We start from the raw sequence: 23940 nt of genomic DNA on the forward strand, positions 1-23940 counted from the left end.
TTCCCTGTCAACCACATTAAAACGACTCACACACACTTTAATGTTTTTGTTTCATTAGAATTTTATTTAAAATTTCCAAAATTAGTGGAAATACACAGTAAGAATTTACCATTGTTAAAATACAAAAAAAAAAGATTGTCAATAATTTTGTGGATTGTAAATAAATACCATGGCTTGAATTCATTGTTATACTCTGAGGAACATGGAAATAGCATAATGATTAGTGATTCATATTCACCTTGTTTTTTACAAATAAATGCTACAGAAATAAGGAGATGGTGAGGAGAGAAGCAGTTCAAGTTGCTGAAGCAACACAACACACTTTGTCATTACAGGTTCCATACAGAGTCATGGGACTTGTTTTTCAAAAATCAATAATCCCACCACATACCTTAGTTTTTTTTCTGCAAAAAGAACTTGAATCTGTAATTACATTAGGTCTAATTCAAGTTAACTCAAAATTCATGCTAAACCAAAGTTTACATATGTAATTCCTGAAAAAAAAAGTATATTAAGCAAATGATAAACAAAAGACTATACAAAGTCATACTTAACTAACTTAAATTACTGTGGAAAAAGTTTCAGCCTGTCATACAGTATATAAAAATATGTGTGCTTTGCACACTTGCAATGCTTACTGAACTGACTTAAGTGTAGAGCTAATTAAAGTAATTCTACTCACTGAAATGGAATTGCCTAGTGTCTAAAATTGGGGGGGGTTAATAAAATAGAATTTCTTCTTAAATTACATAATTCAAAATTTATCACTAATGCATCTAACTTTCTCCAAAAAATCTGACTATTACTCGCATGACTATTACTCACATAGGATGAAAAGTAATTGTTAAGAATCTTCATCCACTCACTTTAGAGATAATATACCATAAATAATTTATTGTTTCTCTTTTCCAAGAAGTATATATTGCTGTAGCCACAAAATTGTCATTAGAGCCTAATAATTTATCTTGTAATCGCCAAGGTTATTCCATTCCCTTGATTTAAAAAGAAGGAAGTTACAAAAGGTGGGAATTGCAAAGAGCCAAATTAGGCTTGATGTCAGGAAAAACTACCTGACAGAGTGGTCCAAGAGTGGAATGGACTGCCTCCCCTTGGAAGTCTTTAAGAAAAGGCTACACACACTTCTTGGGAATGTTATAGTGAGGATTCTTTTCATGTGCATATTGCACTAGCTGACCACTTGCAGTTCTTTTAAAATCAAATTCTGAGATTCTGTAATATTCTTTCACCAAGTACTTATTAAACACCCATGCACAAGGCCCTGTGATGTAGAAACAAAAATGGGTAAGTCACAGTCCTGGCTTCAAAGAGCTTGGAGAGAGAACATATTTGCAAAATTCTTTTACAAACGTAAATTATTTTTCAATCCTCTGGCAAATAGGGATTAATATCTACCACTTTACAGAGGAAGAAGCTAAGTGACTTATCCATGGTGACAAAGCTGTTAGAGGGGGGACACGAACACAGGACTCCTCTGACTTGAAGTCAATCACAGCATTTAAAATAGGGCACATAACAAATGTCTTCTAAATCTATTAGGAATGGAATTCTTTTTCAAGTCATGTCATTGTTCAAACTAATTTTAAAAAGGCACTTAATTTTCCCCCTTCAAAAAAATGCACCTACAATTTACTCAAAAAGCAGAAGGAACGAAAAATGATCAGCACACCAAAAATAAATAGATCCTCTATACCCCTTATTTGCTCTTGCCTAAAAATAATACTCAAAGATTACTTAATTTTTACTTTCCTCTGTCCTCTAAAATGGCAAACCATGAAAATAAAGACTACTTATCAACCAGGAAGAATAAGGCTGAAGGTTGGTTTGAAAAATCTGAAGATTCTGGCTTCAGTCCCTTAGGATGATACTGAACTGTGGCACAGAAAGCAAATTCCAAAGAGATTAGCTTTCAGCATGGGGGATCCTACCTGCTAATTTCAAATTAGGTGACAGAGATGAGTTACAGTCATGCCTATAAAGTATAACATGAAGTTCATGGATATATTTCTTTCACATGGAAAAACAGCATATTTCAGTTCCACATGGGGTTTGGCTCAAGTAATTCATTTGTCATAGGAGAAACTTTCTTGGCAAGGAAAGTGGCAGGAACAAAGTCACAAAGGGAATAAGGTATTCTAGAATATCATTAGTGTCTGAAGAATACAGTAAAATAATGTATTTTTTCTTCCGGTTAAGGCTTCCCTGTAAGTACATTGGCTATGCCAAACTGAAAACTTGTACTTTGGCTATGTACATTAGCTATTGTACTATTGTATATTGTATACATTTGTATAGTGGATACGTATGCAAAACTGATAAAGCAAGCAATAAATTTGCTTCACATACCCAAAGCCTCAAATTTTCAAATGCTTTCATGTCCATACTAAATGCGAAATATGAAAAAAAACCCCAAAAGACTAAATGCGAAATATGTTATAATTACCCAAGACTATTTGCTGTTAAATACCCAAGCAGGAGAAAGTGGGGAGGAAAGTTCTTCAAGCCTTTATGTAGAAAGGTTTTTTTGTCCTGGGAAATTTAAAGTAATGCAAAGCAATGTGTTGTCTGAAGACCAAAGGAAAATCCCAGAATAAAGAAAGTCTGAGCAAGGACAGTGAATTGTGAAGTAGAAACCACAGCTCTCACAAATGATGGTGCTGATAGGATCCTTCAATGGTGAGTATGTCACAGGACTGACTGTCCATTACCTTAACCTCACTTAAAGTTTCCATCTCAGTTGACAGGAAAATCTCCAGCTGTATAATAAAAATCAATGGGGAAATGTGCTTTTCCTTATGTCTACTGTGTAAAGAAAGGAATATATAATTCTCAAGTCCTAGCCCCAGAAACCACATATATACCTAAAAGATCTATTCACGAGAACTTCAAATTTGGGGACAGAGTACAGACCATAGAATTTTAGAGCCACAAAAAATCAAGAGCAGCCCTCCTTCAATTCCCTCCTTTCATAAAGAAAGGAAACAGAAACCCAGAAAGATTAAGAGACTTGAACACACAAGCCAAATATTCTTCCTTACTGATTCGATTTCAGATGAAGTATTATCATCATTATACTAAATCACCAAGGCTAACAATTCACAAAATTTACAGCACATAACAAGCTTGCCTGGCTCCTTTTCCTCTCACTTCTTTTTAAAATATTCACACAGAATTAATGTACATCAGATATCTCTAGTAAATAAGCCTACAAAAAGCTATTCACATATTTAAAAAGTATCTTCACAGTATACCTTTATTACCTTGTACCTATAGCTTCCAAAAGCACATTCATTCTATTGAACATTAGGTTTTAAACCTTATTCTTTTCAACATTAACCTTTGCAGTACCACATATATAGGTCTGCAGCTGTGTATATAACAAACCTATCATTTGTGTTAAGAGGATTGAGTACTGAGATACTAAGTTCCAATTATGTCAATTTCTGTACATTTAAATTCTCATGAAATATAGATCTGTGAAAATTTATTTTAGATTACATGAGGTAATGTATTTTCCCCTCTTACTGTGTCACACAATTTCAAAATACCAGAAACTTGCTCCTAGAGGGAAAAAAAAGCAATCCTATCCTAACCTCATTAATGGAAGAACTGATTCTTAACGTGATTCACAAGTTGTGCCAACTTGGCTTTGTTCTGCAGCATTCAAAATCTCTTCTTCTTGAAGACTAAGTCTAAAGTCCTCTCTGACTCTTTCCAGCAAACCTGGCTTGAAAACCACATCTAGAGCCGTCATCGCCAGAGCCTTAGCAGTACGCAAAGTGTAGAATTGTGCATCTTGGGATCCTAGAAGGCAGAAGGAAAAAAACTCAACCAACAAACATTTAAGTGGCAGCTATGAGCCAGGCACTGGGGACATAAAGACAAAAATGGGACAGTCCCTACCTTCAAGGAACTTACACTCTATTGGGGAGACAACATGTACATATCTGAATATATACAGAATAAATGAGGAAAATAGAAACTTTCCAGCCTCACTCAAAATTAAGCAAAAACTTGACAATCAAGAAAAACTTCCTCAATTTGATGGTTAATGCTCAATCACTACCCCTTTCCCCCTATGCACACACTATCCACAGCTAATTCTGGGTAACTTTAATTATAATTATACCACAAAGACAAATTTGCTTCTTTCAGCTATGTAGTCGAATGGACAGAAAGCGGGACCTGGAGTCAAGAAGACCTGATTCAAATCTGACCTCACACACTTTACCAGCTGTATAATCCTGGGCATTCATATTTGTTTTCGAGCCCTTTGAGAAGACAGGTGGAGCAGTGGATAGAGTGTTGGACCTGGCATCAGGAAGACCTGAGTTCAAATCTGTCCTCAGACTCTTACTAGCTCTGTGACCTTGGGCAAGTCACTTATCTGCTCTCTGCCTCAGTTTCCTCATCTGTAAAATGGGGATAATAATAGCAGCTACCTCCCAGGACTGTGACAAGGATCAAATGAAATAATAACCATAAAAGGCTATGCAAATTATAAAGTCCTATATAAATGCTAGCTGTCAGATGCCAGTAATTCTCTCCCCATACCCCACCTCCCAAGATGATCTATTCCAAAGTCTATTCACATCAGAAACCCTTACCTGCAGCTGCAGTATATTGCTCAGTATGATTCAGTGCATCAGAACCAATATAAAAATACGGGTGAATTCCAGGAAACAAAAGTAACATTTCCAAAGTCAGTGGAACCTTGGAGCATACAAAATAAGAGATGCATTTAGTTAAATGTCTGAATTATTAAACTATAATAAAAAACTCACTTTCCAAGTTCAGACATGAAAATATATTCAGAGTGAAAGCAAAGTAGCACATTTTTCAAAAAGACAGGTTAGGTTGTCCAAGGATTAGTGGTGGGAAGGATAAAGTACACTGAAATATGAGATGAAAATGTATTATCACTTGACCTTAGGTATTCTTAAGAGCCAGTCCCCAGAGCCAGAAAAGCCAACCCCACTTCTGTAACTTCTGTAAAGTATAGTTATTAGAGAAAACACAGTGAGACAGATGGGTGCATGGCTACCAGATGCTTCTTAAATTTCTGGGTCAGTCACTTTTCTTAAAAATTAATACTAGCTATCTTTAACTCACAAACGGATCAGATGCTCAAAATCTACTTGTAAATCAGCTCAGTATTTTGGAACTCAGGACATATTTTTCCCATGAAAATTATGTTTTGATGTAAGGAAAAGCTTTGTTAACAATTAGAGCCATCCAGAAGTGGATCAGACTGCTTCTGGATGTAATAAGCTCACCCTGAAAAGAGATGAGGTAAAGACTGAAGAGGCATTTCTTGGGACATATGAAAATGCTACTTAGATATGGTTTGGACAAGATGACCTTTGAGAAGACTGTCTAAATGCCATAAGCAGTGGTTAGCTCAGGTGAGGCTCAGCCTACATTTTCTCCACTTCCCACTCTATTCTCAATTCTTTGCATTTCAGCTTCTATCCTCCCCTCCTACCTGCTCCCCTCTCTACTGTAAGGTTACCAGTACTTTCACACTGCCAAACCCAATGACCTCTTCTCAGTGCTCTGATTTCTGTATAGTTTTCCACCCTGTTGGAAACCCCCATTCCTTAAAGACAATCTCTCCTCCCTTGGCTTTTAGACAATTCTCTCTTGGCTCTCCTCCATGCTTGACTATTCCCTTTCAGTCTCCTTTAATGGATCATCATTGGGGCTCTGCCTACTACTTACGAATATATGCCTCTTCTCTCTCTCTCTCGACATACAGATGTATATTCTTTCCATTGACATTAACTTTAGTTCCATGTGTTCCATCATCTCCATGCAGATAACCCCTAAATATAGAGCTTTAGTCCTTCAACTCCATTCCCACATTACCATCTATCTGTTAAGACATCTCCATCTGGATATCCTATAGGCATCTCACACTCAACATATCCAAAACAGAACTCATGCTTGCCTACCCCAAACCCATTAATTCTCTAAATGTCCCTATTTCTGTTGAAAGAACCAGCATCCTTCTAGTCAGCCATGTTCACAAACTTGACTACTGCCTCACCTCCCTTGCCAGATCTTGTCAATTCCACCCACAACACCTCTCAGCAGTATGGCATAGTGGCTAGTGTGCTCCAGAATCAGGAAGATCTGAGTTCAAATGTCATCTCTTCCACTTACTAGTGTGTGACCCAGGACAAGTTGTTTAGCCTCTCTATGCCTCTTTCCTCATTTGTAAAATGATGTACGTATGCATTAGAGGAGGAGTATTTACTAGACTTGATGACCTCTAAGGTTTCTGCCAGTTTTAAATCTATGACCTTATATTTATCACCTTTAGTCAACTGGCCTAGACTACTGCAATAGCCCCACCCCCACTCCCAAGTTGTTTTCTAACTTGTTTCCAGGCTTTCTTTTCCAATTCAGTCTCCATAGAGATGTCAAAGTGACATTGACGAAACACAGATCTGACTAGGGTTGCCCATATTACTGATTCTAGGAATTCTAGGAAAAATTAAAAAGGTTTTCATACCCTGGCTTTCTAGTCTTACTCCATATTTACTCCCCTTTACGCACTCTGTCTTCCAGTAAAAATGGCCAAATAGCTATTCCTCACACATGACAGTCCATCACCTGGATCCAATGCCTCTATACAGCTCATTCCCCATGTTTGAAATGGAATCTTCTCTCACCTCTGCCTCTCAGGGCCCAAGCTTCCTTTAAAGTACAGTTCAGGGGACCTCTGCTACACGAAACCTTTTCTAATGCCCTCTAGTTGCTAGTGCTAGACTCCTATGAAAACTGCTTTGTGTGTATGGATATGTGTGTGTGCGTGTGTGTGTGTGTGTGTGTGTGTGTGTGTGTGTGTATGTACACACATATATATGTATGTACATAAACACGTATGTACATAGCATTTCCATGTGTACATGTTGTATCCCTTCAGTAGAATACAAGTTCTTGAGGTTTCCTTTCATCCTTGTACCCCGACTACCTAAAACAGTATCTTGTACTAAAAAAAGTCTATTGATTGGATTAAACAGATACTGCATAAACAAAGGATAGTACCAATGTTCTATGGGAAAATGCACTGAGAGCTCTAATTTTTGATGCCAAGAACATCATGCTCCAAAGGACCAAGAATGTTGACGCCCTCAAGTATAAACATGTATCTGTGACTTCCAGGGTAGGGATTCCCCTGGATGATGGCTAGGGCAAGAGAAAAGGTTAAGGAGCAGTGACAGGGCTTCCAGGGTATGTATATAGGGGAGACAGGACAAGCTTGGGGAAGAGATAGCTCAGTTGCTTAAAATAAACATGGATGAGGGCTAAGAAAAAAAGCACAAGGCTTACAGTGAGAAGTTTCAGTGAGATAAGGTTTGAACTTGGCAGATAGGATGTCAAATACTTGGAATAAGGAGAATGGGTTCCAGTTCAACTTTTCTTATCAATTAGTCCAATGACCATAAACCAGTCACGTAGGGATAAAATGAATGGAAGGCTGATTGAGACAGGCATCTAAAAAAAACTCCTCCAAACTACTAAAAGCCTAAGGTCGTTCTCCATTAGCCAAATAATCAAAATTTATTGTAAAGACTGACCATCACAGGTTAGGAACCAGTGAAAATAGTTCATCATATATAACTTAGAACTTCACTGACAAAGTTGTTACTAGAAGCCAAACATCTAGACACAGAAACAGATATACTGCAGAATCTTTGTTTGAAGTAGAATAAAGGACATGAAAGGCTTTTGTTTTCATCTGATTGTTAAGACATAAAGCCCCATAAAAATGTCAGTTCTCAGTGGTATCTACTGGAGTTGTTTTTTCTCCCCAAAATGAAAAACTGGAGAGACGTGAGGAAAATAACTAGATATACACATTTTTTGCACTGTGTTTATTTTTCTCTTGTGTTACCACTTTTCCATGAGCTACCCTTAGAATTTCTGACAAGTTATTCATTATGAAGTCTAACTGTGCAGAAAGAAAAGAGAGAAGATGAGATGAACAAAAAATTACTTGTGGAAAAATTCAAAATTCTAACAAATATTCACCTTCATAGTTATTAAAAGTTGCTATATAAATGTAAAGTGGTACTAAGTAATATGGGTAAGAAGTAATCCTCAGAAAGAATAACTAAAAAAAAACTTAGCAAATCAAAAATACTCAAATAATTTACAAAGATAACAGAGCTAAGGTCATTTTACTGCTTAGGTTTCAAATTGTTTTCACCATAAAAGGTTTCACTGCTCAAAGGTATCACTGTATCTTTAACTAAACCTTGAAAATTAAATTCAGTTTTATGCTTATGTCACTATGTTTTACAAGACTTTTTCCTCTTAATAACAGTATATTGATTATAGTAGGAAAACCTAAAAGCAACTTCATAGTATCTCTGCATTTTTGATCTTTATTTCCTAGCAACAAACCAATACAAACATCACCAACTCCCTATACAACTAAGTAAGCGCTGCCCTGGCAATGATCCTGCTTATTTATAAAGAGGATTAAGAACAACTTATTAAGAGTTTTCCTTCTCTTTTTTAAGTAGTTCACAATCATAGGAATTAAAAAAGATTTACAGATCATCTGGTTCAATCTTGTCACTTGAAAATTGGCTAAATAAAATGTCACCAATGTAAATATCTGGAATTTTTTTTAAAAAAAGCCAAGTATATGGCTACTTCTAAAAATAAAACAAACTCATCTGGCATTCTGTATTTGCAGAAGGGTCCATTTGTTTCCTTCTGTCCTTAACTTCAATTTTTCAATTGAAGTTAACTTTAACTTAAGGTTAACAAACCTTAACTTCAATTTCTCAAATATCTGAGAGGAAACATTCCCTTCCATTAACAATCCATGCCCTCCTATTCCCCAATATACAGCGCTTGGTAAAGTGGATAGAGGGCTGGCCTTAAGAGTCAGGAACACCTGGGCTCAGGTCCCACCTCTGACACAGAGGTGTCCTTTCACCTCAGGGTCCTGAGGGATCTTAGCCCTGAGTACTTAGTCACTTAGAAACAATTAAAAAGTTAGAGGGAACTGAGCTGTTAAGATGGGTTGCAGAATGGTTGCCCATCTGCATTTGTAGAGAAGTTTCTCAAAGAGAGCATCATACAGAGATTAAATGACAGCCCCAGACCAAAAGAGAGGGAGAGGAGGTAAAGACCTTTGTCAATAGCTAAATAAATAATATAAGCACCCTTAGAATTACCTGATGGACAATTTGACATAGAATCTTCCGAAATAAATTCCATTCCCAGCTTTTTTCCATTTTCTATGTAAGTTTTCCAGAGGCTCTTATTAGGAAGAACATTATAGTAGTCATGTACAGCACCTTTTAATTCCACCTAACAAAAAGACAGTTATTAAGCACAATTTGAAAAAAAAATAGAAAAACAGAATTGGAATAATTTTTTTTCAAATCAATGAAGTTATAAGCACCTTCACTTCCACTAAACTGTAAGCCTTTGAAGGAAGCAGTTATTATCTTAACTGCACCATATAACCTGCACCCAGGATTTTGTCTCCTGTCATGAGAACATTCAAATATATATATATATACATCTTAGTATATACATTGCCTCATTATAAGGTCAGGATTCAGACCATGGGTGCATCTTTATAGGTGGGACCACTTAATTGTCTCATTCTTATCAGTTTCCAAAGGAAGAGGTAATTTAACCTACCTGTTTCTCTTTAGCTAACCCAGTCACTTAATATTTCCTGTTGTCTATCTACTAGAAGGAACACACCTCCTAGCTTTTGTTTTATGTTCTCTTGCTTGAATTCCCTCACCACTCCACTCTACCCAGCTGACTCAAGTGGTCTTTGAAAGAAGAATAACAACCATGGCCTCCTGGAGCTGTATTCTTCCTCAGAACTATAGCGCTTAGTGGATCTATTACTTCTTAGCACTTAATATATAATTCAAATAACAGTTCAAAAAATGCTATCCTGTCCCTCCCAATTAGGCTACAAATTCAGGGTTCCTGTAGCACTTGCCACAGTACCTCATACACGCATACCATAGGTGCTCAATAAATATTCGTTGATGTGACTGATGTCAGAAATAAAATACCCTTCCATAGAATAAAAAGGCAGCCCTCCCCCCATCTTATTCCAAGGTCCTGCTGTTTATTATAAAGTACCATATACATAATTTTTTATCCTGAATGCCTTTTCAAAAATTAGCTTTTGCCGATGACTTGTTTCCTTTAATAGAGATTTTACTACACAAGTCTAAAAAGGTAGATTACATGTTTGCTAAGGATAATAAAAACTGATAAATAGCACAAATTTTTGTAGCTATCATAGATGTAGTATATAACTGCCCCCAAAGCACCTCCCAACAACTGAAGTCTTCCCTACCACTTATAATATGTTTTTTTAAACATGGCAAAGGAGAGGGTCAGAGTCAACCAGTATGAGAGACTTCAGGCCTTTTGAAATACAACCTACTCAGTCAACTGAGAAAATATTCCTCTTTTTTATAGTTATAATATTCTTTGAAATTAAAAAGTGAAAATTCATAATAAGGATAAATCAAGATGAAAATAATAACATAATTATGTTAATTGAATCACATAACCTGCTTCTTCTCTCCATTTGTCTCTCAAATGTTTTTTTGTTTAAAATGTAGAAAAAAAACAAATCAAGATCCTTCCCCCTCCAAATCCTCTCCCCTTCCAAACATTTCTGATTAACAAACGGATTAGCTCTTAATACTTCTTACTGTGCATCCTGTAGCCAAAGCAGCAGCTTTAAAGCAATCTTCTGCTTTTTTTGTCAAAATTGGAAGCTCTTTCATTTTGGGTGTACGCAAATAATAGACTAATTCAGAGTATGAGGGAATGATATTAGGTTTCACACCACCATGTTTAATTATGCCTAAAAAAAGAAAAAGTCATGTCATTAGAGTAAAGCAAACTAAAAAGTTGCTAAAAGCAATGACTTAAGTTGTAACAAGAGTATAAAGCTTTTCTACCAATGTTTATATAAAAGGAAAGATTTAAGGTGATTAGTCACATAGAAACCCCAATTGCAAAGGATTTTGAAAGTTATATGTACTGTTACTTTAATTAAGGTATTTTCCAGCCAAGCAGAAAGGAAATTTAATAGCTGAGTATAAATCCAAGTATTCCTATAAACACAGGAATGAGTTTATATAACACAGGGTCAACTTTAAAAATCATTTCTTCTCTAATTCTAAATGTACCCTGGAGATATAATTAATTAAATGTTACTTGTTAGAAGTCTATGTGTGGGGTTGGTATAAACAACTTGACAATGAGAAAATTTTATACTATTTACTCTGTTTGGCAAAATTTTACGGCAGTTGGAATGTTTAAATCAATATTTTTGGCAGCAAAACCAGACACGTGTCAATGGGATTAGATCTACAATCAGAACATTGGAAATGGAAAGTAATTCAGGTCATCTAGTCTAAGCCTTTTACTGTTATCAATGAAGAAACTAAAACCCTGAGAAGCTCAGGGACTTATCCAAGGTCACAGATAGCTCCATAACAGAGCTGGGGCATGAACCCAGTTTTTCTGGTTCCAACATCTACGCTCTGAGGTCTCTTAAAGCAATAACGCTCTAATAAGTATGTAAAGAGATGCCAATTTAGAAAATTTTTCACAACAAGAAGTTATTACAATGGAAAGATCACTAAAGCACTGACAGCTAGCAAGACAAAGAAATACAATGTATTTAGTAGCCATAATTAGTCAGAGAACATGCAATTACTAAGCACTTACTACATGACAGCCACTATGCTAAGGGCTGAGGATACAAAGATTTCTGTTCCATGTAAATGAAAGAACAAACCTGAACCTGAATGTTGTGTAATTATAAAAACCAAGCTTGGCCAGAAGAAAACAAGAGAAAATGGACCTCCCTCCCTCCATTTGTGGAGGTGGGGGACTATGGGTGCAGAACATCACCACACAGATTATTAGACAAAGCTGATGTTCATTCATTCACCTCCACCCGTGATTTTTTAAAAAATTCTTTGTTACGCTCTCTGAGGAGAGGAAGGATCTATTTGGAAATGGAGGTGATATAAAAACAAAGATATCAATAAAAATTAAACAAAAACATTTTTTATTACAGTCCATTCCCAGCTAAAAATCTTACCAATAGGATAAAATCTACATTCCTTAGTCAGAAATTCAAGACCCTCTACAATCTTGCCCTGGCTACACTGCCAGTCTTTTGGCCCATTACTCAAACCCTCTGCTCCAGCCACACTGGCGTATTCAGTGTTTCCTGTTTAATGGAAATATTCTAGTTGAATCCAATGATAGCTGGAATTTAAATTAATTCTCACTTTAGTCTCACAACCCTGTGAGGAAAGGCTCTATGGAGAGGATTCCATTTTACAGATCAGGGCACTGAGACTCATAAAGGTTAAGTGACTTGACTGTGGCCACATACAGCTACTACTGATCCCCCTTCATATACTCTCATCTAGCAATGCTGGCTTTCTTGCTGCTCCTCACACACCACATCCCATCAGCTATCCCTGTGTCTCTGCACAGACTGTGTCCTGGTCCTTGGTGACATTTCCTCCTCAGCTCAAAGGCTAAAAATCTCTAGTTACCCTCAAATCTCAGTTCAAGTGCCATTTCCTCCATAAGGTCTTTGCTGAGCCCCCTAGTTGTTGATGCCTTGATGGCTGCATATATTTATATGTTACCTCTCCTGCACACATTTGCTTATATTTTCTATCTTGCCTTCCCTGCACAAATTTGCATGTATTTACATACTGTCTCCCCCACAGATACTAAGCTTCTTGAGGGCAGGGCCTGTTTCATTTTTGTTTTTATATCCTTAGTACCTAGCAAGTACCTAGAAAGAAGTAGGAGCTTAAAAATGATTGTTGGGGTAGCTAGGTGGTGCAGTGGATAGAGCACCAGCTCTGGAGTCAGGAGGACCTGAGTACAAATGTGGTCTCAGACACATAACATTTACCAGCTGTGTGACTCTGGGCAAGTCACTTAACCTTGACTGCCTCACCAAAACAAAACAAATCTGGTCTCAGACCAGATACTTGACACTTACAAGCTGTGTTACCCTGGGCAAGTCACTTAACACCAACTGCTTAAAAAAAAAAGATTATTATTATCACTCTTCCTCTATTTTCAGTTTAAATCTCTGCAAGACTACAAACACATTTCTTACTGGTCCTTATTAGATTCACTCTATCTTTGGCCACTCTATCTTCCTGGTTCAGGAATCCAAATCCCTTTCTCAGAAACCATCTTCTAAACCGGCTGTTCACCCACTCCTTCCTCTCCCCAAATTGCCTCAGCCTTCTTCTGGCCCCTTACATCAATCAGTAATAGTGATTTAAAGAAAAAAAACCTAAAAAATAAAACAACCCACTTAACTCTATCTCTGAAGTCTTTAATTTATTGCTCAAACTTTTAAAAACCTTAACAGTGCTCCCTCAAAGGATGTAGTTCTATCCTCTACGGGAAAGTTCCATAGCCTAGTATACAGATCCAAAGTTTCTCCCCTGTCTTCTTTTCACAGTTGGATATCCTCCAAACTTTCGCAGGTGAGAGTTCCCTTCTGCTTCCTTCAGACTGATTTTCCTCTTTTGGCTCACCTCAATTACTATCAATATTTCTTAAATTTGGGTAGATATGTACAGCCAGGTGTTGGATTTTTTAAAAATTTCTTTTTTTTTCCTAAGAAAAATCTGATTCCCTCTACTAACTGGGAGATGGGAAAAAATGTTTGTCTAGCCCTTTCACTTCTTCTAACAAAGAGGTCAACTGGAATTCTGTGTAGCCTTAACTTGGATTTGGCACTGGCATAAACACAAATATAAAGCAGAGTCTCTACAGCTCACTACAAAATTTCTTATCCTGGAGCAAAACAGTTGATCTTTAAGTTTTCCAATGTATGCATGTTTGCCCCAGTTCTGCCAGAGATTTCAGGATGAGGATTTATTCTGGTCTTTCAAGCTTTCTCTAGGTGGCCCAGTGTATAAAGCACTGGATCTGGAGTCAAGAAGACTTGAGTTCAAATCTGGCCTCAGACACTTAACAAGCTGTGTGACCCTGGGGCAAGTCACCTAACTTGTTTGCCTCGGTTTCCTTATCTGTAAAATGAGCTGGAGAAGAAAACGGCAAACCATTCCAGGATCTTTGCTAAGAAAACCCCAAACAGGGTGAAAGAGTCAGACACAACTGAAAATGACCAAACAACAACAAAGCTTTCTTTAGTGACAGACAAGACTCTCTAGTGACCAGTTCTGGGATTTCATCAGGGTAGGAGGTTCCCATGGAACTTCTTCCGCCAGTACAGATCTCCACAACTTGGAGATTTAGAGAGCTGCCTGGGACACTGAGCTTCTTTGGCTTTTGATCCACAATTAGCAGATTACAGCCAAAACTCTAAGGCAAAGAAAAGCTATAGCTCTGCCAAGAGAAGGTCTTTAAAAAGAAATTTAACTTTCTACCATTAATACCTATTCTCTCCTCTCTTTGCTCATCTGTTCCACTGACTTAGGTTTCTACTAACATAAGATCACAGACTCAGATTAGAGAAGGACTTCACAGGCCAACCTATAGTTCATATACTTCAACCGTCTTATTTTGTAGATGTGGAAATGGGTCAAGGGAGGTTGTGACTTGCCTGAGGAGCAAGAGTCAGAGACGGAATTTAAAGCCAGGTCCTCTGACTTCAGAATTAATATTCTATCTGACCCTTTTCTCTTCCCCCTTATTCCCCCAGCCATCATACGATACTTCCGTGATACACAAGAAGCAACTATTATCTATTTTTAAAATTGGGAAAACTAAGACAGGGAATTTCATAATTAGCAAACAAAAAACTGTGATAGCAACTTACACACTCAAGTCTTGACTTACAAAATATATGGTTTCCCTTTAACATTAACTGAGCCATTGAATAGGTAAATAATATGAAAGAAACAAAAATATCCAAACTACTACCAATACTAATAAACAGCATTTACACAGCACTTCACAATTTGCAAAGTACTTTACAAATATGGAATTTTATCCTTACAACCACCCTGGGAGATAGGTGCCATTATTTACCCATTTTACAGCTGAGGAACCTGAGGCAGACAAGAGATTAAGTGACTTGCCAAGGGTTACACTAGGGCTGTAGCTGAACTCAGAAACAATGATCTTTTAAAAAATATTGAAAGCCAAACCATGTCAGTCTCTCATTGCACGCATTTCTGAAAATGTGTTCATGCTGAAAAGCAGTTCCTTTTACCAACATTTAAATTAATAAACATTTGGAAACATTATTCTTGTTAAAATTCTATTAAATTCCAACCGAACATAAGCAACACTCCTCAAATAAAAGAAGTATTGGCATGCTCACCGTGAATTCTCCAAGAGGGCTTCATTTGCTGTCTTAAAACTGATAGATTGTTGTACGCGAGAACAGCAGCATCTAATGCATTCAGACCTTCCCAAGGATAAGCAGCAGCATGAGAAGCTTTTCCATAGTATTTCACAGTCACACTGGGAAATAAGTATCACTTGTTATTTATTTTCTTTATTTGTAATGAAGTTTAAAAAAAAGTCCAAAGCAGTTATTTGGGGAAACACCCAAGTATTATTACTTAATAAATTCATAAATGCTGCAACTTCCTATGAATATAAGTTGCAGAGAAAATACCAACCTACACTGGTAGAGGGAGTTTCCTCACCTGAGATTTCCTTATCTCAATGAAGTCCAGGTCCTAGTCCCATAAACATCCAGAGTATTACATATGCACTGCATAACTTTCATTGTGGAGGCCAGGAATAGATTAAGGGAGTAGACCATAACAAATATGTTAAGTGGTGGTGGAAATTTGTGACGAATAACCAAAAGCTAAATGCTTTGCACAATCAAGAAGTAGGTACACTTTGTGAAAAGAATCTATAAAAATGGAGGGTTTGGGGGAGTGCGCATCAGATAAACTTCACTCATATCTGAAACTGAAGGGGAATCAAAAGTAGGTTGGGGATGAGAAAACAACTAAAATCTTAAGGTGGGTGCCTTAAGTTGCTTCTAGACTAGCTGGGGCATGGCTGAACAAATTGTGGTATAAAAACGCAAACAGAATAGTTTTTTCACCTTAAGAAATGATAAAAGAGATGATTTCAGAGAATTCTTCATAAGAATTGAGGCAGTTAAGTAAAAACATGAAAACCATTTATATAAGCACAACAGCAACATCATGAAGAAAAACAACTATGAAACACTTGCGAACTCTGATCAAAGCAATGACTCAAAGCAATGAGCATAGAACGTATGATGAAGCACATCTCTGAGCTCTGACAACGGTGCCAGAGAGAGACTGCAGGCAGAGGTTCTTAGACATGGCCAAGCAGTGGGCTTGTTTTGCTTGGTTGCCTTTATTTGTTACAAGCATTTCCCTCCTCTTTCTCTCAGTTAATTAGAGGAAGGGGGGAGGTGGCAATGGAGATGCTAAAAAATAAAAAGGGCCATTGAAACATTTTTTTAATGCACAGAGAGAATAAAAGAAGTTCAGAAGGAAGCAAAGACAAGCAGAACAGTTTTAAAAGTAATATTTGAATTTATTATATACTTTTTATAATGCAAGTTGTGTCAAATGGAGACTCAAGGTTTCATATGGAACCCTCTTTTTGTGTTCTGCTTTAGGTAGGGAAATGCTCTTTTTTGGAGTTTAAGTTCAGAACAAAAAATTAAATTTAAAAAGAGAACATGCCACTTAAGCATTCTAATGTTGAAATGATTAGTTGTTAGAACATTTTTCTTTGCATTTTCCATGCTAAAATGGTTGTCAGTCAATAGCTGGTGTTTAAGAGATGTACTTTATAAATCTAATCAATTAAAATTGCTACTAAAATTCATAACTTCTACTAATTCTTGCCATGAACTTCTCACCGCTTTTCTGTTTGTAATACTAACATAATTATGAAAAAAAACTAGTTTACCTCAATTTTGATGAAATTTTTTACCTATCTAAATTGAAACAAATTTTTTTTGTAATAATATCTTGGAACATTATAAATTACTTATCCTATTTCCAAATGGTTTTCTTACCAAGATTAGTTGCTTAGCTGCTATCAGAAAAAAAAAAGTTTTGGCAAAGAAACAAATCAAGCTGCCTAAATGCTCAGTGGACACATTAAAGTACTTAAATTCTTTTTTTTTACAAATTTGTAGGGGAAACTATTTTCAAATACTTAACCAAATGTATCCTATTATATATCTAACATTTAGATGTATCGTTATTTTCCTCCAAAATGCTTAAAGATGACATAGCCGAAAATCTTTAAGCATCTGTGTAAACAATCTATTTAAGGATATTTCAAGAGAGGTATCAAATTGTTGGGAGAGTATTAGATTTAATAAATGAAACAGACTAAACTTCTGAGTCGCTAGAAATTTCATGTCATTTCTGGATTGTTTCCAAACATTCCCTTAGCAAAAAAGCCTCTAGGTGCCTAATTTTATTATGGTAGTATGAAGCAGTGACCAGTAAGGCTGTGTGTATTCTTGAATCTTTCTATCTCCTCCAATGCTAGCACAATGTTCACACAGTAGGCCTTTGATGAACATTGGCTGAATAACAGAATAGGTCTATTCTCTCAGAATCCCCTTGAAACTGAAAAACACTTGTCAAGACATTTATTTGGAAGGGTGTTTAAAAAAAACAAACAACCCTTCTCCTTCCCCCCACATAAACCACCTTCCACAGAAAACATTCTAATACCAGTTTTACAGATGAATTAATAAAAACACCACAAATACAAACTGAGAGAAAACTATATTAATGGCTATTTTATTTTAGTAGTAATTTTTTTAAATTGAAAAGCACTTACTCATCTTTAAGCTTGTGAAGGGCTCATGCCAGAGTGAGACTAGGTAGGAGCTATCCTATATGAATGTATTAAGTGCCCAAGTTCAACATTTTACTAATACATCAATGTCAATTTTATTTCAAAGGACATAAGAAAATGACATTAATAAGTAAGAGTTAATCATTATAATCTTTCAAGGTTAATCCTTCCTAATGATAGGAATTAGAGCATCTTCCTGGACAGAAACTACTGTACATGTTTTTAATTTACTTTAACTTAAACTGAAGATTTGCCCAGGATAATCTTTCTCAGTTTTACTTTTTACTTCTGAACACTCCAATGTAGATGGCTTAGAACCAGTCTGGTTCATTGGAAAATGCAATGATTTGAGGTCAAGGGACCTGCTTTTGAGTTTAGCTCTGCAATCCACTTTCTGTGTGACCCATGCCAAGTCCTTTCTCTGTTGAATGACAGAGTTGGATTAAATGACCTCTGAGCTCCCTACTCATATGCGATGCTATACTATGTAAGGAGTTCACATTTTCTACAATATTACATAGAGAAATTCTGATTTTTTAGATGTTTGCCCAAGATTGGATGGTTTCCCTGAAAACTAATATGCTACTCATTATCTACTTTAAAATGCACTACAAATAGAAAGTTTTTCTGTCTTAGGGTTCTTATAGAGTAGTTTTACACCCTAATAGCATTTTAATGCTTATGAAATCCTTCTTATAAAAGAAGTTTAGTTAAAATAAAAGGCAAAACCAAATGACTTTCATTGTCAAACGCACAATGAAAAGTATTAAATGTAGATTCAGAAAAATCTCCTATTGCTAAACACAAGTTGAATCATTTCTTTGATGTAAAGTGCCTACTATTTTTAAATCCTCCCCACAAAGCCCTCTCCTCCAAGGCCTCTTTGTGGCATGGAGGTGAGCCTGGCTTTCTATATGATCTACCAGCAAAATGAATCCTCTGGCTGTTTCATTTAAATATGTATGGCCCAACAAGAGACAACCTGCTTTCAGAGACCCAACCTAGCTGAATACGGAAGCTCACCACCAACAGGCTGGCCTCTTGATGGACTCTTTGGCCATAACAACCTATGAAACAAAGATAAAATACAAACTGCCTCGTGTAGCTCCCTACTGCAGTGACGGTGGCAGATAATGGGACATGAGATGTTATGAACTCCAGTTCTTAGACTGACTATACATTTTATTTGTTGGTATTTGAAAAATGGGGGCCTTGTAAATAACCATTAAGTGGACATGCTGCTGAACTAACCGAATTGTATGAATAAGTGAAACTATAAAAGAAGAAGTTGGAGTTAGATCGAAAGATGGGTCACACACTGTCCCTGGAGAGGAAAATAAAGGGGCTGGCCAAAAGGAAACCAAAAGAAGCTAAAAAGCACCTTTGTTAAATATTTAACCCACTTAGTTCCACAGCAGGCTGTGCTGAGAGGTGTGTGGTGCATGTGAGTAGGCTCATACAAATAACATGAAGCCTCAAAGAAAAGCTCAAGTAAAAAATGTTATCAGAGAAATACGTGCTCAAAACAGATGGGGTAGTCAATTAGCATGTGAGGAATAGCTTGGTAATCAGCCTATATGCTTCACTGTATGCCACAAACCAGAAAGGCTCCCAGCTCAATGGGTGGACCTCTTTCAGCAAACTTATGGGAGGACATGAATAAAAGCTAAATAAGGTGAGGCAAGACCTGATCGTTAGAGGGAATGTCTAGTGAATAGCAATGAGATAACTGATCTGTTAAAGTGTAAGGGAATGAGGATATAAAAAATGAAATAGTTTCTATGGAATATACAGAAAACACACACACACACACACACACACACACACACACACACACACACACCCCTCCCTCCAGGAGAGACCAAGATAAAACAGAGGTAATATAAACATCTTGAAATTCAAGTGCTGTAGCAAAAACATTCTAAATTCTAGTTTTAAGGAAGAAACATCTCTTTTCCTCAACTTCCTTACTTACTCATGCTCAGCCACATCAGGTAGGTAAGCAGCATTTTCTTGGGATGGATGAGCCATAAAAACAGCATCAAGATTTTTAAAAGCTCCAGCTTCAATTAAGTCAATTTTGCCACCTCCATCTTCTTCTGCGGGAGTGCCCAGGACAGTGATCTAGAAAAGATACAGGGGTCAGAAAAGCCCTAATATTTGGTGATAATCCACCAAATATCATACAGGTTCCTAGTATACATTCATTCAGAATCTACTTAATTGTTTATGTCTTCAAACTACAGGAAAGACTTTCGCTTCTAACATACAACTAATGACAGCGACGTATGATACTCAGAAATTCAGACTTTAATTTACTTTGCAATATCAAAGAGCTCATATGAATACCAATTTGATGAGACACAACAGAAATTTTCTGTCTGAAATGCTCATGATGAAAAGAGAACTAAAACTTTTTGGTTGTTCAATGTACTCTGTAACTCAGGTATCTTTAAAGCCTTTATTGCCACTTTTCTTGACAAAGGTTATATATGTAGGAACAAGGACTGGATCTGTGATTTCATGGGTATAGAGAATTCCTGCATGGGGAAAACTCTTCCCAAATGCAGGTCAGTACCTTCTGGGCAACCTAATAGTCTTGAAGAGTTGCCTAGAACAGTGGTATCAAACTCAAATAGAAAAGATCCCTGAGGGCTGCATATTGACTTAGAAAGCCACATTATCTATGTTGTGTTGTATTTTTATTTTGTTAAAACATTTGCTAATTACATTTTAATCTGATTCAGTTTTGTAGCTTGAGTTTGGCACCTCTGGCCTAAGCAATAAATAGGTAACTGACTTGTCCAGGGTCACACAGGCAGGATATGTCAGAGGCATTTTGTAATTTAGCATTAATAGGCAAATTATCTGCAAAGAGCTTTATAATTATTAGTTAATCCTCACAACAACCCTGTGAGGTAGGTGACAAGTACCATTTTACAGGGAAAGAAAAATAGGCCCAGGAAGTAAAATGACTTGCTTAAAAGGACACAGAAAGGCTAAGGCAATGGTGGGACTAAAATTCAAATCTCATGACTTCTACTCTTATGCTGCTACCTCATTAAGAAGTTTCAAGATGGATTATTTTAGAAGTGCATTAAACAATCTTAAATACCACAGTTAGAAATGACCAATTACACAAACTTACTAATTCGTTTCCACCAGTTCAATCAGGCAGATTTATTGGTCACCAAACACCTAATTAAACAAAAAAGAACTTTACAGAATAAACATTTTACTTTAATATTTAATACTTTCTTCAAAACATACAATTTTAAACAGTCAGAAAAAATGTCATTTAAAAATGGGGCTCCTCAAGTTCTAAAATCATTCAATTCAACAAACATTTATTAGGTACCTGGGGATACAAAGATAAAAAAAAAGACAAGATTCCTACCCTCAAAAAGCAAATGCAACAAATTTAAGATGAAATATATGTATAAGCATCATTGTCAGAGAGATGACATTAATTTTTCTAAACCGACAATTATTACTGTTTGAGAACTATACGGTTCCTATAAATTATGCAAATAGGATTGTGTACCTCCTCTTTAAAATTATCATTACTACCTTGTAGCCCTCCAAAGCCCATTAGCTCCCTCAAGTTCAACTATCCTATTTATGTAGACCTACATATCCTACTCTCTCCTCTGAGCTCCAGGCCCCTCTTACCAACTGGAGTGCTTTGTACATCTGGTCCCACTGACACCTCAACCATGTCCACAACTGAGCTCATAATCTTTCTGAACTCCTACCCGCTTGTCCTCTTTTCCCAATGCATTTGTATTGGCTATCCCCCATGCCTGGAATGCTCTCCCTCCTTACTTCCTCCTCTTAAGAATCCTTGGCTTCCTTTAACACTATTCAAATCTCAGCTTCTGCAGGAAGCCTTTCCTAGTCAACCACAACCCTTTTCCCCAGAGTTTTCCCTTAGACATTACCTTCCATTTACATCTTGTACAGAGTATTTGTATATTACCTTCCCTATTAGAATGGGATCTCCTGGAAAGGAAGGACAATGATTTTGCCATTCTTTGTATCACCAACACTTAGCATCCTGGCACACAGTAAGAGCTTAATAAATGTTTGCTATGTGCCCCATGCTAATCTTAGAACTTTTAATATGCTTGGTTTGACAGTTTAGTTTTTTTCTTGTATTGATAAAAGGAGAAGAGAAAGAGGTTGCCCACATTCAGAAACAACCAACCCTTCCCTAAATGGACAAAGATTAAAAAAAGAGAGAGCTGAAAGGAAAAAGACAAGGGAGAATGGTCTTCAAAAATAAAATACTTTCACATTCTCTTTAACCAAAACAAGGCTGGATTCAATTTTAGCCCAAAAGTGAAGAGTAATTTTTCATATATGCTAAATGAAATGACAGACTCTTTAAATGAAATTTTCTCAAACCAAATTAAAAATTTTCCATTTAAAATGTGAAGGTTTCTTTAAATTTTTTTTTAAAAACTTAAAGCCTGCACTGAACTATATTCAAAATGCTTCCCTATTATTACAGAAAAAATAGTTCTATGAGAATTATAAAGTATGTAAAAAAATCTCTCCAGTATTTAAATATAAAAGATGTCCAGAAAGATAAACAGCAGCCACAGAAGGATTGCCCCAATGGTTTTGTAGCCCCTGCAGATCTCTTTTCAAAATACAGCATCCGTTTGTCCATTTATTCTCCTTTACTTTCCTCCCTTCCACAGCCCTTGTTATGAACTCCCCCCCAAAGGAAACAAGTACAGACACAAAACAATGTCTTTAGACCACGCCCCCCCATCCTCAGTTACTCAAAATACTAGATGACACACAAGTTTTCGGGCCCAAAAACAAATCATAACTAAGAATGCATGCCTAGGGGAAAGAGTCCTACAAACCAAGCCTAAATCAAGGGACATGAAGTAAGCGTTCAGTTGAGGGGGTCAGGAAGGATACCAGCAACCTGAAGGATAGAAGCTCCCATTAGCAGCTCACTCTCAGCCCATCATCTGGTAGCTTCCCACTTAAATTTACTGTTCTGTTTAACTAGGTGTTAAGCTTTGCTGTTTTTAAGCTACTGAAAGGCTGCAGGTGCTGCCTGCACCCTCTAAATTCTCCACCCTGGGTTAAAGCTCTGAGAGACCTGCCCTAGTTACAGCTCAGCTCAAAGCCCTTCTATACGGAGAATTACGTGCAATCTATTCAAAACTGTTATCTGATTGAGTCTTAATTAAATATTTAGATCTATCTATCTACATATCGGGTATGGGATCTGTCTTCCAAGATTTAGAAAAATAACAGGTGATGGAGAAGAGTCTAAGTAGTGACACTACACCGTCGATCCTGGGATGCAAGCCGTCAGACGGCCACCTGGGGGCAAGCAGAGAGACTGGCGTCCAGCTCTTTCCTAGCCTCTCCAGGGAGATCCCAGGGGCGTGTGTACGGGGGCTGGTGTGGGCCAATATCCGCAGCGCTTGCCGCCGCCCCCAGCCCAGGCCGGGTCTCACCTTTACAGGCGGACAGTTCGGGTGGCTCTCCAGCGCCCCCTTCAGACCAAGGGCGGCCGCTGCGCCCACCTCGGCGATCAGGTTGTGGCCACAGGCGTGCCCTATGCCCGGCAGCGCGTCATACTCGCAGAGAAAGCCCAGGTGCAGCGGCGTGGAGCACCCCGACTTCGGGGCCGGGGACTCCCATTCCGCCCTGAAGGCCGTGTCCAGCTTGTAGTGCGGCTGCACGGTCCACAAGGCGGCCTGCGGCTCCTGCTCGAAGAAGCGGGTCAGGGCGCCGTGGGCCCTGTACTCCTGGTAGGCGAGCTCTGGCTCACTCCAGATCTCTCGGCTCAGGGCCCCCAGCCGCTCGGCGGCCTCGTCGATGCACTCAGCGGCGCGGCGTTTCAGCAGCTCCAGCTCCGGGACGGCGCCGCCGCCCTCTCCAGGCAGCTCCTCGCCCGGTCTCATTACTGTCAACACCTCGTCTCAACCGGGTGGAAGAAAGGATTCAGAGAGAAGCTAGAAGGTAAGCTCCACAACACAGCCAGCCGATCTCCACGGGAGATCGCGCCAGCTTCCTCTTCAAGAGCCAATG

At 37.6% G+C, this 23940-nt stretch overlaps 1 protein-coding gene across 1 annotated transcript; it reads right to left on the bottom strand.

Annotated features, from left to right (window-relative positions):
• Nucleotides 1-36: 36 nt before the first annotated feature.
• PM20D2 (peptidase M20 domain containing 2) lies at nucleotides 37-23940 on the bottom strand. Its single transcript, XM_020963086.2, is given in 8 exon segments — nucleotides 37-3822; nucleotides 4626-4699; nucleotides 4701-4731; nucleotides 9219-9354; nucleotides 10740-10894; nucleotides 15380-15522; nucleotides 19853-20001; nucleotides 23364-23940. Coding segments are annotated over 8 exon segments (1326 nt in total). The 5' UTR covers nucleotides 23814-23940; the 3' UTR covers nucleotides 37-3634.

The sequence above is a fragment of the Phascolarctos cinereus genome, unplaced genomic scaffold (genome assembly GCF_003287225.1).
Source record: "Phascolarctos cinereus isolate Bilbo 61053 unplaced genomic scaffold, phaCin_HiC Scaffold_5;HRSCAF=322, whole genome shotgun sequence".
In the NCBI taxonomy this organism is placed as follows: domain Eukaryota; kingdom Metazoa; phylum Chordata; class Mammalia; order Diprotodontia; family Phascolarctidae; genus Phascolarctos; species Phascolarctos cinereus.